This window comes from Macrobrachium nipponense, chromosome 32, assembly GCF_015104395.2.
Source record: "Macrobrachium nipponense isolate FS-2020 chromosome 32, ASM1510439v2, whole genome shotgun sequence".
NCBI classification, from domain to species: domain Eukaryota; kingdom Metazoa; phylum Arthropoda; class Malacostraca; order Decapoda; family Palaemonidae; genus Macrobrachium; species Macrobrachium nipponense.
The window spans coordinates 70225874-70237138 of NC_061094.1; the positions used below are offsets into that span (position 1 = coordinate 70225874).

The window sequence follows — 11265 nt, forward strand, 5'->3', positions numbered from 1 at the left end:
CGGCAAGGCTAGGCCTGCTGCTCGACCGTCACCGCGGGTTGACGATCAGCAGCAGCCCTCCACGCACGCTGGTCCTGCCAGCGAGCGAGGGGGGAGCGTCAGGTCTGCCTCTCCCGTACCTTCAACCTCCTCGGGCTATACCGGGAGGAGCGAGGTACCGAGGAGCGATCACAAGAGGTGCGCCGCTCGTGACCCAGCTATGACGCCGTACGGCTCAGGCACGGTCTTAGGACCGACCCAGAACGTACGCGCAAGTAGTTGGAGGCGACCGTCAGGGGTCTGTCGCTGTTCCTCCTTCTGAAGGAGGAGTATCGAGGGATATGCTCTTGCTGGAGGGACTGGAACGGTCCTACTCCACAAGACGCTGTAACGCCTGAGATACAGAGGAACTTCGCAGAGGTCATTAAGCTGATGCGTCTGCATAATGACCTTGCGGAAGGACGCCGCTACCACCAGCAGAGCCCACGTCCCGGCTCGAATCATTTTGGGGTCCCAAGAGGGAGCCCAAAATGATGGTGGGGTTGCCACGATCAGAGCTTGCGGACTCGGGTCCTGGATCAGGTGGAGAATCTCGTCTTCGGACGGGAGGACTCGCTAAAATCCGGACGGTCCTCTAAGCTGCTTCCTCCTCCTCTACAGCGGCAGAGGCGATTTTACGTGCCTTCGGAAGACCCGATACTGCCAAAACCAGGTTAACCCGGAGTTAGCGAGGCTGACTCCAGGTGTGTCCCTGCAGCAAGCTCCTGTCGGAGAACCTATGGTTCTCGCAGCAGGAGGCACTTGCCCTGGAATCTACCGCTATGGCAGCATTCCAGGCAGTTTCCTGGTTGGATTTGTGGTCCCTCACAATATCCAAAGTAGCGGCCGGCTCTGGGAGTTCTGCTCTCGAAGACGACGCTTCATTCAGGAGACTGTGCCAGTCTGGAGGAAGAGCAATCTCTTACCTCGCCCATCAGACTGCTAACCTGTGGGCCAACTTGGTTCTTCGACGTAGGGACGCAGTCCTTACCCGAGTGACCAAGGGGGCCGGGCGTGAGGCGGCACTCGGGCTACGAAATGGACCTCTTAGGAGTTCCCCAGCTCTCTTTCCTGGAGAGATGGTGGACGCTGCGGTGGAACGGCGGCGCACTGACGAGAGTGACCGCTTAGTCCACCAGGCAGTCTCGAAGGTTTCTGGGCAATCTCGAGTAACTGCGGCCAAACCAAAGAGCTTGGCTAGCGCTTCCACAGGCTGCGAAGACGGTTTGCACCGTCCAAACCCCGTGTGAAGACTCCTGCTGTTTCGACTTCTGCTAGAGGAGGCCGTAATCAGCCCTCCTCCCAACCCTCCTTTCCCCGAGGAGGTGCTGGAAAGAAGTCAAAACGAGGAGGGAAACGCTAGGGACGGCGTTCCCCCTCACCTGCTGCCGGAAGTGGGGGGGTGCCTAGCGAGCCATTTGGGCGACTTGGCAGCGCTACGGCGCCGAGAACTGGATAGTAGACGTCCTTCGGGAGGGATATCTACTACCCTTCGAGTCTCGGCCCCCCCTCATCTCCAACCCGGTCCATCTACAGACCTATGTCCGGGGATCAGCAAAGGACAACGCTCTTCGACAGGAGATCAAGACCATGCTGGCGAAACGAGCTGTAGAAATCGTGGAGGACCAGTCACCGGGCTTTTACAGCCGCCTCTTCTAGTGGGAGAAGGCATCGGGGGGCTGGCGTCCGGTGATAGACCTCTCTCCCTGAACCGCTTCGTTCGCACGACGCGGTTCACCGATGGAGTCGGCACGCTCAGTGCTCGACTCGATCAGGGGGAACGAATTTCATGCTTTCAGTGGACCTGAAGGACGCGTATTTTCAAATACCCATCCATCAGTCCTCCAGAAAGTACCTCCGCTTCATCTTCGACGGACGGTGTACCAATTCAGGGCACTTTGTTTCGGTCTCTCAACCGCCCCACAGGTGTTCACGCGAGTGTTCACTCTGGTGTCGGCTTGGGCCCATTCGAACGGGATACGTCTTCTGAGGTATCTCGACGATTGGCTAGTCCTGGCGAGCTCCGCTCGCAGTTGCTACAGGACAGAGATCGACTCCTCGAGTTTTGTCGCGATCTGGGGATCGTGATAAACTACGAGAAGTCCGACCTCGAACCCAAGCAGAAGATGAAGTACCTGGGTATGCTGATAGATACGGTAGCAGGGCAAGTCTTTCCCGCAGACTTGCTGTATCAGCAAATTCAGGGAGGCAGCCGGCCGGTTCCTGTCTCGGCAGGAACAGGCATGCACAGCAATGGCAAGTCGTGATCGGCCATCTGTCGTCACTCGAGAAGTTAGTCCCTCACGGGCGTCTTCACCTGCGGTCTCTCCAGTTGGAGACTAAGGGAGAGTTGGTCTCAGGCCAAGGATCCTCCTTACTTTCCCGTGGCTATCACGGACAAGGTGAGGCAGGACCTAGCCTGGTGGCTCGACGACAAGAACCTCTTAAGAGGAGTGCCCATACGCACTCCCCCCCCGGAGATGCTTCTGTTCTCAGACGCATCGACCGAGGGATGGGGCGCACACCTGGAGGAGTTGCTGACTGCAGGTGTGTGGGACCATCACGAAAAGCACCTTCACATCAATGTCCTGGAACTCAAGGCGGCGTTCAACGCTCTCCAAGAGTTTCAGGACCGCTTGGTGGGACACTCAGTGGTGTTGATATGCGACAACACCACAGTAGTGGCATATGTCAACAAGCAGGGGGGGCTAGTGTCTCTTCCGCTCCATCAGTTGACGGTGCAGGTGCACGAGTGGGCCACGGCTCACTCGATAGAGCTGTCAGCACGCTACATTCCAGGCAAGAGGAATGTAGTAGCAGACAAGCTCAGCCGTCGGGATCAGGTGATAGGGACCGAATGGTCTCTACACCAGACGTAGCGGAAAGGCTCTTCAAACCTGTGGGGGCGACCGGTCGTAGACCTGTTCGCCACCCGGCACAACAGAAAACTTCAGGTTTTCTTTTCAGCTGTGCCGGACCCATGGGCAGCTGCAGAGGACGCTCTCCAACACCCCTGGGACAACCTCTTCGCTTACGCCTTTCCTCCCTTCTGTCTGATTCGGAAAGTGATCAGTCGAGCACCTGGTCACTCCCAATCTCAGAATGATCCTGGTGGCTCCCAAACGGCCACAAGCCGTTTGGTATCCGGACCTGCTGGCTCTTCTTGCGGACGCAACCGAGAGAGCTACCCACTTGGCACAACCTTCTAGCCCAGCCACACGTAGAACGGTACCACCAAGCAGTCCAGTCCCTTCAACTTCACGGCTGGCTGTTATCCACCATCTCTTGCGAACGAGAGGCTTTTCTCGTAGCGCAGCAACAGAGATGGCTGGACACGTCCGACAGTCCTCTGCAGCTGTGTACCAGGGAAGTGGGCCGTCTTCTGGTTGGTGTGTCGTAGACAGGGTCTGTCTCCTCTCAGAGCCACTCTTCAGCAGGTAGCGGATTTCCTCGTGTTTCTTCGCCGAGAGAAGCTCCTCTCAGTACCCACAGTAAGGGATATAGAGCGCCCTGGCCCTCGTCCTAAAAACTGAGGGGACTGGACATCTCGAATTCGTTCGAGATATCCTTGCTAATGAGGAGCTTCGAAAGGTCTTGCCCACCCAGGGACTCAGGCCCCCTGCGTGGGATGTGACTCTCGTACTTAGGAGTTTGACTCGAAGACCCTTCGAGCCACTCCGAGAGTCGTCAGACAGGGATCTGACCCTCAAGACCCTCTTCTTGGCTGGCCCTGGCATCGGCGAAGAGAGTAGGGGAACTACATGGCCTTTCTTATGATGTTAAACATACCAGAGGCTGGGGATCTGTGACGCTCGATTTCGTCCCGAACTTCGTAGCTAAGACCCAGAATCGTCGATCCCTGACGACAGGTTCGAGTCTTTCACGATCCCCACCCTCCCTCCTGGACTTCACCGATAACGATGCGGATGAGATGCTGCTTTGTCCTGTGAGGGCGCTACGGCGCTATCTGAAGAGAACTCGACATCTCAGGCCTGAGTGTCGACGCCTCTTCGTTAGCACTGGGGTTACCAAGAAAGAAGTCTCCAAGAACACGCTTTCTTTCTGGCTGCGTGAGGTGATCAGGAGAGCGTACGAAGCTGATGGTAGCGACGACATCCGTACGCTCCGACCGAGAGCCCACGAAGTCAGAGGTATCGGACCCTCCTTAGCGTTCCGTAAGAACTTCTCCGTGGCGCAGGTCCCTGAAGGCAGGTGTCTGGGCCAACCAGACCACCTTCACGTCCTTCTACCTTCGGGATATTGCCCACAAGTCCTTGGATACTTTTTCCTTGGGACCTGTGGTGTAAGCTTACCCAGCACCCGAGCAGGCAGAACAGCATCGATTCCTGGTATGACTGGGAGAATGAATGCGTGAATGATGAGAGTGACTGGCTTCTCTTCACCATCTTTTTCTACCTCTACCTGTGGGCAGAGGGATACGGTCGTTACCTTGCTGGGAAGGGAGTCAGATGCAGGTAAGCTATTCAACAGAGCTCCATCCTACCTCTTTAACTAGAGATAGGAGTAAATATCCACCACTTCTCCAACAAGGGGGAGAAAGTGGATGCCGACATGAGACAAACCCATTACTTTACATTTGCTCATGTAAAGGAAAAAGTTCTTACAATGCTGGTACAAAGAGATACGCTTGCCTCTCTCTTAGTACTCGGCCCAGAGGTCTGACCATTGATCCTGCGGTGCACACCCCGATCAATCGGACAGAGGCTTGGATCCCTCCCTCGCTCTTACGACCAGGAGGCATTCCAGGGATGGACGAAACACCAGTCTGTTCATCAAAAAGACTCAGATTCCTCCCACCAAGAAGTGAGTCTTCCTATTGTTAAAGACCGAGGGTTTGTATTACGTATCGGAACAAATGACAATTTGTCGAAAATTGCATTTTTTCCCGTAACTATACAAAACCTGAGGTCCTTTAACATAAAGTCCCCTCCTCATGCCACCCCTCACTCTGCTATTTGCATGGGCCAAAAGCAAAAGTGATTTGTTTACCTCCCAGTCGCGGCCGCGCGACGATCGGACAAGCAGTTTAACTACCGTTCTCCCGCCCTTGTTCGAAGCTTACGACCGTTCCAGCTGCCGCTAGCTACTTCCAGCTGCCGCTAGCTACTTCCTATTGTTAAAGGACCTCAGGTTGTATAGTTAGGAAAAATGCAATTTTCGACAAATTGTCATTTTTGTGATTGGTAAGCTTATTTGCTTATTCCTTACAGACTGAGAAATATGCATGACTTTTAACAGTCATTTGTTTACTTTAGATTAATAACACAAATATTTGGGTGTAAGTAAGTAAACCTTTCCTTTATTTTACAGATGGGCATATCGTGTAGCACCCCAGGCTCCTTCTAAAGTAACAGTATTGAAAGCTGAAGCGGTAGGAACTGTGATGTGGTGGTGGGTCCTTTATCATCTTTTTACGGAGCCTGAACATATCACAGTAAGTCATGCTGATTTCTTCGAAGTTTGATAAGGTTGTCAGTCATACGTGCATGCAACAAGTAGAATTTAAGTCACTTATGTCTGGGTTTTTGGAAATACCCTTTAAATGTTAGTTTTTCTTTCATTGGCTTTGTTGGTTTTATATACAATATTATAGCATAGTTTAGTGAAACCACTGAGTTGCATTTCAACACATAGGATATAGTGCTGAGGGTATTTTTACCATAATTAGCTGCTTCATGTAACTTGTGCCATTGGGTTTTCTTCCTTGGCAGACCCATTTATATTAAATAGCAGTTCAGGCTACTTGATTATATTGGTACCAAGTGATTTTTTCAATAAAAACAAGATAAAGACCCACTCAACATACCCATAACTAGCACCCTCCCCTTCCTCACTCTAAGGATGAAGATTGGAATGCTAGAATGTGCTATATTGATAAGTACTTCAGATAAAAGGGAGCTGGCTAAATATGCAGTGGTTCTGTTCATTTTAGATATATTTGCTTCATGCACTTGGATGTGCCCCACACAATTAAGGGGGCCGGCTGGCTAATGCCATTTTTTAAGGACAGGACTTTGATATTCATACCACTTAATAAGGTGACTTGGGACATCTCCAAACCGCATATGATTTTCGCCTCTGACCTTCGGTTTTGTGACGCTGGGGCGATTTATCCCGAAAATAACCATTTTTCAGATTCTATCTCTTCCCTTGATATTTAATATTAAGACCTAGGATTACTACCATGTATAGACCTGATTTAGACCTCCAATTGAATGAGAAGTTTTTTTTTCTAAAAGTCATTTTTTTGCTAGATATGAATTTTTCAATATGGTAAAAAAATAAACCCTATAAATCAGGAGAAAAAAACATATAAAAAAAAGACGAAACAAAAATTGGAAAAAAGGGCTTCATTTGATTGTTCTATAATGTCTTTCTGAGTTATATACCAAATTCCAATGTTATAGCTTTAAGACTAAGTGAGAAGATAGATTTTAAAGGTCAATAAGTATAGTTTTGAGATACGGGCATTCAAAGTTTTCCTTCGTATATCTATAAAGACAATGTTAATAAATAATGATTATTATGAATGTATATTTCTTTTTTGTGTATTAATAAACCAAAACTATTTTATTTATCATAATTTAATCATAAATGATGATCCCTTTGCTCATATATCGTAGCCTGGGGCACTGCTTGAGGCAAGATGGGGCACTCCTTCCTACGCAACTCTTTCTCCCCTTCACTAACTCGTCTTATTATAGCGAATTTTCTTCTTCTGTATGTTAGCGAGATGTTTTCCTTGTCTTTTCCTCATTGGCATGAGGAAATTCTTGCCGAAACATACATAAACATACGTAAAAGCAAGCGAATGTCAGAGGTGAAATCGAACGTGTAGACTACTTGAAGTTTGTGCTTGTACCGGATCATGGTTGGACTTGGTAGCTCACTGAAGTCTCCCTTCTCGACTCAGGGAATGTCTACAGTTGCCATTTCTCCCAATTTCTTTGACAATAATTATCAAAATTTACGATAATAGAAGAAATATTGCATTTTCTTGTACGGATCAATGTTTTAGGCTTATTGAGTTACATTAACTAATTACCCTGTAACTACGGAAGTAAGAGGAATTTTGACGAAATACTTCGTATACGTATTCTCAATTGCCATATGAAGCTCCATGAATTTTTTCATGACTTAGCATTTTTCGCCCTATACCCCCATATACAAGGGTTCCGGCCGCCCCCCTTAAATGTTATACAGTATATTATGAAAAATTGGTTTGTTTAAAAACTTAAGTGCTAAAACATTTTTCACTGCAATTTATATGAAACCAGTCTGTGTTGAAATATGGTGGGTCCTTACGCTTGATGGTATTAAAGGAAATGAAAATGCTGATAAAGTAGCCAAACATGTAATCATTATTACAAAATGAAATATACCTTACTGTTTCTGTGATTTGTTACTACTATATTTGTAAATCTGGTTTGTTGTATCCTCCAGTAAACTTTATGAGATATATTGTTAAGACGATACCCTTTTGTGCTGGCCCCATTCAATTTCAAGTTTTTTACTTAAAGGTCTGGTTTTATTAACCACCGTAGTATATGATAGATTTTCTTGTTTCAGTGAATCTCATGTTATTAGTAAACGTAAATTGAAATCTAGCTTCTTTTTATTTCTTCATTAAAATTGTAATGAATTCCGTTTTTAATTTACAGGGCGAATTCCCATATCCTGATCCCGCAAAGTGGACAGATGCAGAGCTCGGTATTCCTCCTGATGACGAAGACTAAAATTCTCTATTTTCTAGAGTCGTGATGCTGTCTTTGTAAGTCATAGGGTATATTTTTCTTTAGTCTTTTGTGAAAATGAAGCAAAGTGATATATTTATTTACATAACAACTGTATTGTTTGCACTTTGCATTATTGAATGTGATTTCAATAAAAGTTAACTGTCTGTTCTAGAATATTTAGAATTTTGGGTGTCAGACATGTGATGTAAATATATATATGTTCAGTTTTTCTTCTTGTTTTTATTACTTTTATAGTATCTCTTCTCCATCCAAGGACTACGCTGTTTAACGAAATATTCATATGCAGTACAAACCTGGTCTTTACGCAGGGGAAAATCTCTTAAGCGCCAGCTGGATCCGGTTAAAAATAGAACAAGGGTTGGTGATAGCAGGGTGATAGCCAATGGGGAGAGAGTAGGTGGAGTCTGACCTCTCTTCTCCCCTCTTGTTCTTCAGTATACAGGCAGTCCCTGGGTTACGACGGGTTCGGCTTATGACGTTCCGAGGTTAAGGCTCTTTTCAATTATGTTCATCAGAAGTTATTTCCAGGGTTACGATGCCTACAACGTTTATCTGGCAAATGAAATATGACACCAAAAATGCAAAATAATCAATATTTGAAGGGTTTTTTTATGCAAAATGCAATCAAAATGCAGTTTACATAGTTTTGAGTGCACCCAAAGCATTAAAAGTAAGGTTTTCTTAGTATTTTTGGTGATGTTCCGGCTTACGATGATTTTCGTGTTACAACGCGTCGCAAGAACGGAACCCCCGTCGTAACCCGGGGGCTGCCTGTATTGACAGTGGTTTTTGGATATCCAATTGAACTTTTGAATTTATCGTTGGGGAAAAAATGGCTTGCAGTGATTGCAGAATGTACCTTTATGTAATTTTACTTTTTTCACTATCTCGCTGGCGAACGCATTTTTTTTCGGCCCAAAACTTAACGAGGGTCACGTGACTTCCTCCCACGCATCCCTTGACCCGTTTTAAACCATAACTCTTTTCACTATCTCGCTGGTGTTAAGATTGAACGCATCTGTCCGTGATACGCTCTCAAATTTGTTTAGTGATTTGCGCACGTGTTTGTGTTTCCGTGATAGTGCTTATATACTATTACCCAAATACTAAAGACAATGGCTCCCAAGATGACGAAGGCAAGCAGCAAGAAGGAAAGCATAAGAAAGAAGGAGATGATTACAGTCGAAATGAAGAAGGAAATTATCCAAATGCATGATAAAGGCGAGCGCGTGAAGACATTGCAGCATTCTTCAAGCGGTCGCATCAACGATCTGCACTATTTTGAAGAAAAAAGAAAAAAGAATTAAACAAAGCCAGTAAAGCATCAAAAGGTGTCACAGTATTGACGAAACAACGGCCTTATATTCTCGATGATGTAGAAAATTTGCTCATGGTTTGGATAAACGAGAAGAGCTGGCAGGAGATTCCATAAGTGAGAGCATCATTTGCGAAAAAGGCTCGTAAGATCTACGAAGATTTGAGTAAAAATGAGCCAGGCACATCAGCAGACAGTGAAAAAGACAGTTTTAAGGCGAGCCGTGGCTGGTTCGAGAATTTTAAGAGAAGGACTGGCATCCACAGTGTGTTCGCCATGGTGAGGCTGCAAGCTCAGATACGAAGGCGGCAGAGGCTTACGTAAAAGAGTTTAAAAGGCTCGTGGATTCCGAGAAATACCTCCCCCAACAAGTCTTCAATTGCGACGAGACAGGGTTATTCTGGAAGAAGATGCCCAGGAGGACGTTCATCCCGGTCACAAGCCCATGAAAGACCCGTACGTCTAACCCTATGTTTTGTGCTAATGCAAGCGGGGATTGCAAGGTTAAGCCTCTCCTCGTGTATCACTCGGAAAATCCACGTGCCTTTGTTTAAGAAAAACAACGTGCAGAAGAAGCTGTTGCATGTTATGTGGCGATCTAATACAAAGGCTTGGGTGACAAGGATCTTGTTCGTCGAGTGGATGAACGAGGTTTTTGGTCCCGAGGTGAAGAAGTATCTCCGGGAGAAGGACCTCCCACTCAAAGCCTTACTTGTGATGGACAATGCTCCTGCCCATCCTCCATCCGTTGAAGAGGACTTACTGGACGAATTCAAGTTCATTAAAGTCAGTTCTTCGCCCGCCAACACCACTCCAATACTCCAGCCCATGGACCAGCAAGTTATCGCCAATTTCAAGAAATTGTATACGAAGGCTATGTTCCAGCGCTGCTTTGAGATGACGGAAGGCACACCAACCTTACCCTCAGAGAGTTTTTGGAAGGATCACTACTCTGTTTACAACTGCCTCAATCTGATTGACAAAGCCTGGCAGGGAATCACCAGGAGAACCCTCAATTCTGCATGGAAGAAACTGTGGCCCGACTGCGTTGCATGAACGAGTTATTTTGAGGGGTTCGAAACCGTCGAGAAGGGGGCAGTTGAAGACGAGATTGTACCTCCTTGGGCATGTCCTAGTGGGCTGGAGGTTGACACGGACGACATCGAGGACCTCCTGACTGAGCATGGGCAGCAGCTGACGACCGACGAGCTGTTGGAGCTACACAAGGAGGGCAACAGAGACAGGTAACGGAGGAGATCTCATCTGAGGAGGAGGGGGAAGGACGCTGCACATCGCTTCCTTCGAGCGAGATCAAGGATTTTTTGAAACACTGGGAAATTGTTAAAAGTTTTATCGAGAAAAATCACCCGAATAAGGCTGCGTCAGGGCGTGCAACAAATTTGTTTATCGATAATGGGGTGGGTCATTTCTATAAAATTTTAAGAACACAAAAAGCAAGCCTCCATAGAAAAATATTTTTTTCAAAATTGTGAAAGACGACACAGTGTCGCGTAAGCGTAAAATTAGTGATTGTAGTGAACGGTGTCTCTCTAGAGAAAGAACCAGAGAAAGTCCTTTCCAGAAGTGGTTCACGGAGGGAGATTTCCCCCACCCCCCCAAAGCCCATAAACCCGCTCCTCCCTACACCCTTCCCCTCCTCCCGTCTCCGTCCATCCATCACCACAGCCACCCCGCCAAAGGTAAAGTTTTCAGGTTTTACCTGTTGGCCATGCATATTAAATCTAGGTGTTTTATATTTTTAATTTTTCATTCTTCAATTTTAATTTAAAATTTTATGTAATTCCTACAACGAATTTTTCAACCTTAGTGAATCAAAAATAAAATGGATCAAAAATATGAATTGAATGGTTCCATTCATGGTCGGGTGGAACGCCAATTATTTGCCCCCCCCTCTTTTTATAACAGTTCTTATGGGAAAAATCCATTTAGGTTACCCGATTTTTTTAGTTACAGAAGCAGGGTTTTTTTTTTTTCTGGAACGGATTAAATCGTAACCTCCAAGGTATTACTGTATTTTGTTGTTGAGGAACAGTTATATAATAACACTCTAACCTCATATACGCAGTATTTTTTACTTATCATTTTCACTAGTTTTTTCAGGTCAATTTGTGACCCACTGCCATTCACACCTGA

The 11265-nt window shown here is 46.7% G+C and overlaps 1 protein-coding gene across 1 annotated transcript in view; it reads left to right on the forward strand.

The window, feature by feature from the left end:
- LOC135207577 (NADH dehydrogenase [ubiquinone] 1 beta subcomplex subunit 2, mitochondrial-like) overlaps positions 1–8004 on the forward strand; it is a 34419-nt gene extending 26415 nt beyond the window's left edge. Inside the window, exons 2-3 of the mRNA XM_064239424.1 lie at positions 5350–5473; positions 7701–8004. Of these exons, the coding sequence (XP_064095494.1) occupies positions 5350–5473; positions 7701–7775 (199 nt within the window). The 3' untranslated portion in view covers positions 7776–8004. The remainder of the gene's footprint in view (positions 1–5349; positions 5474–7700) is intronic.
- The last annotated feature ends 3261 nt before the right edge of the window (positions 8005–11265 follow it).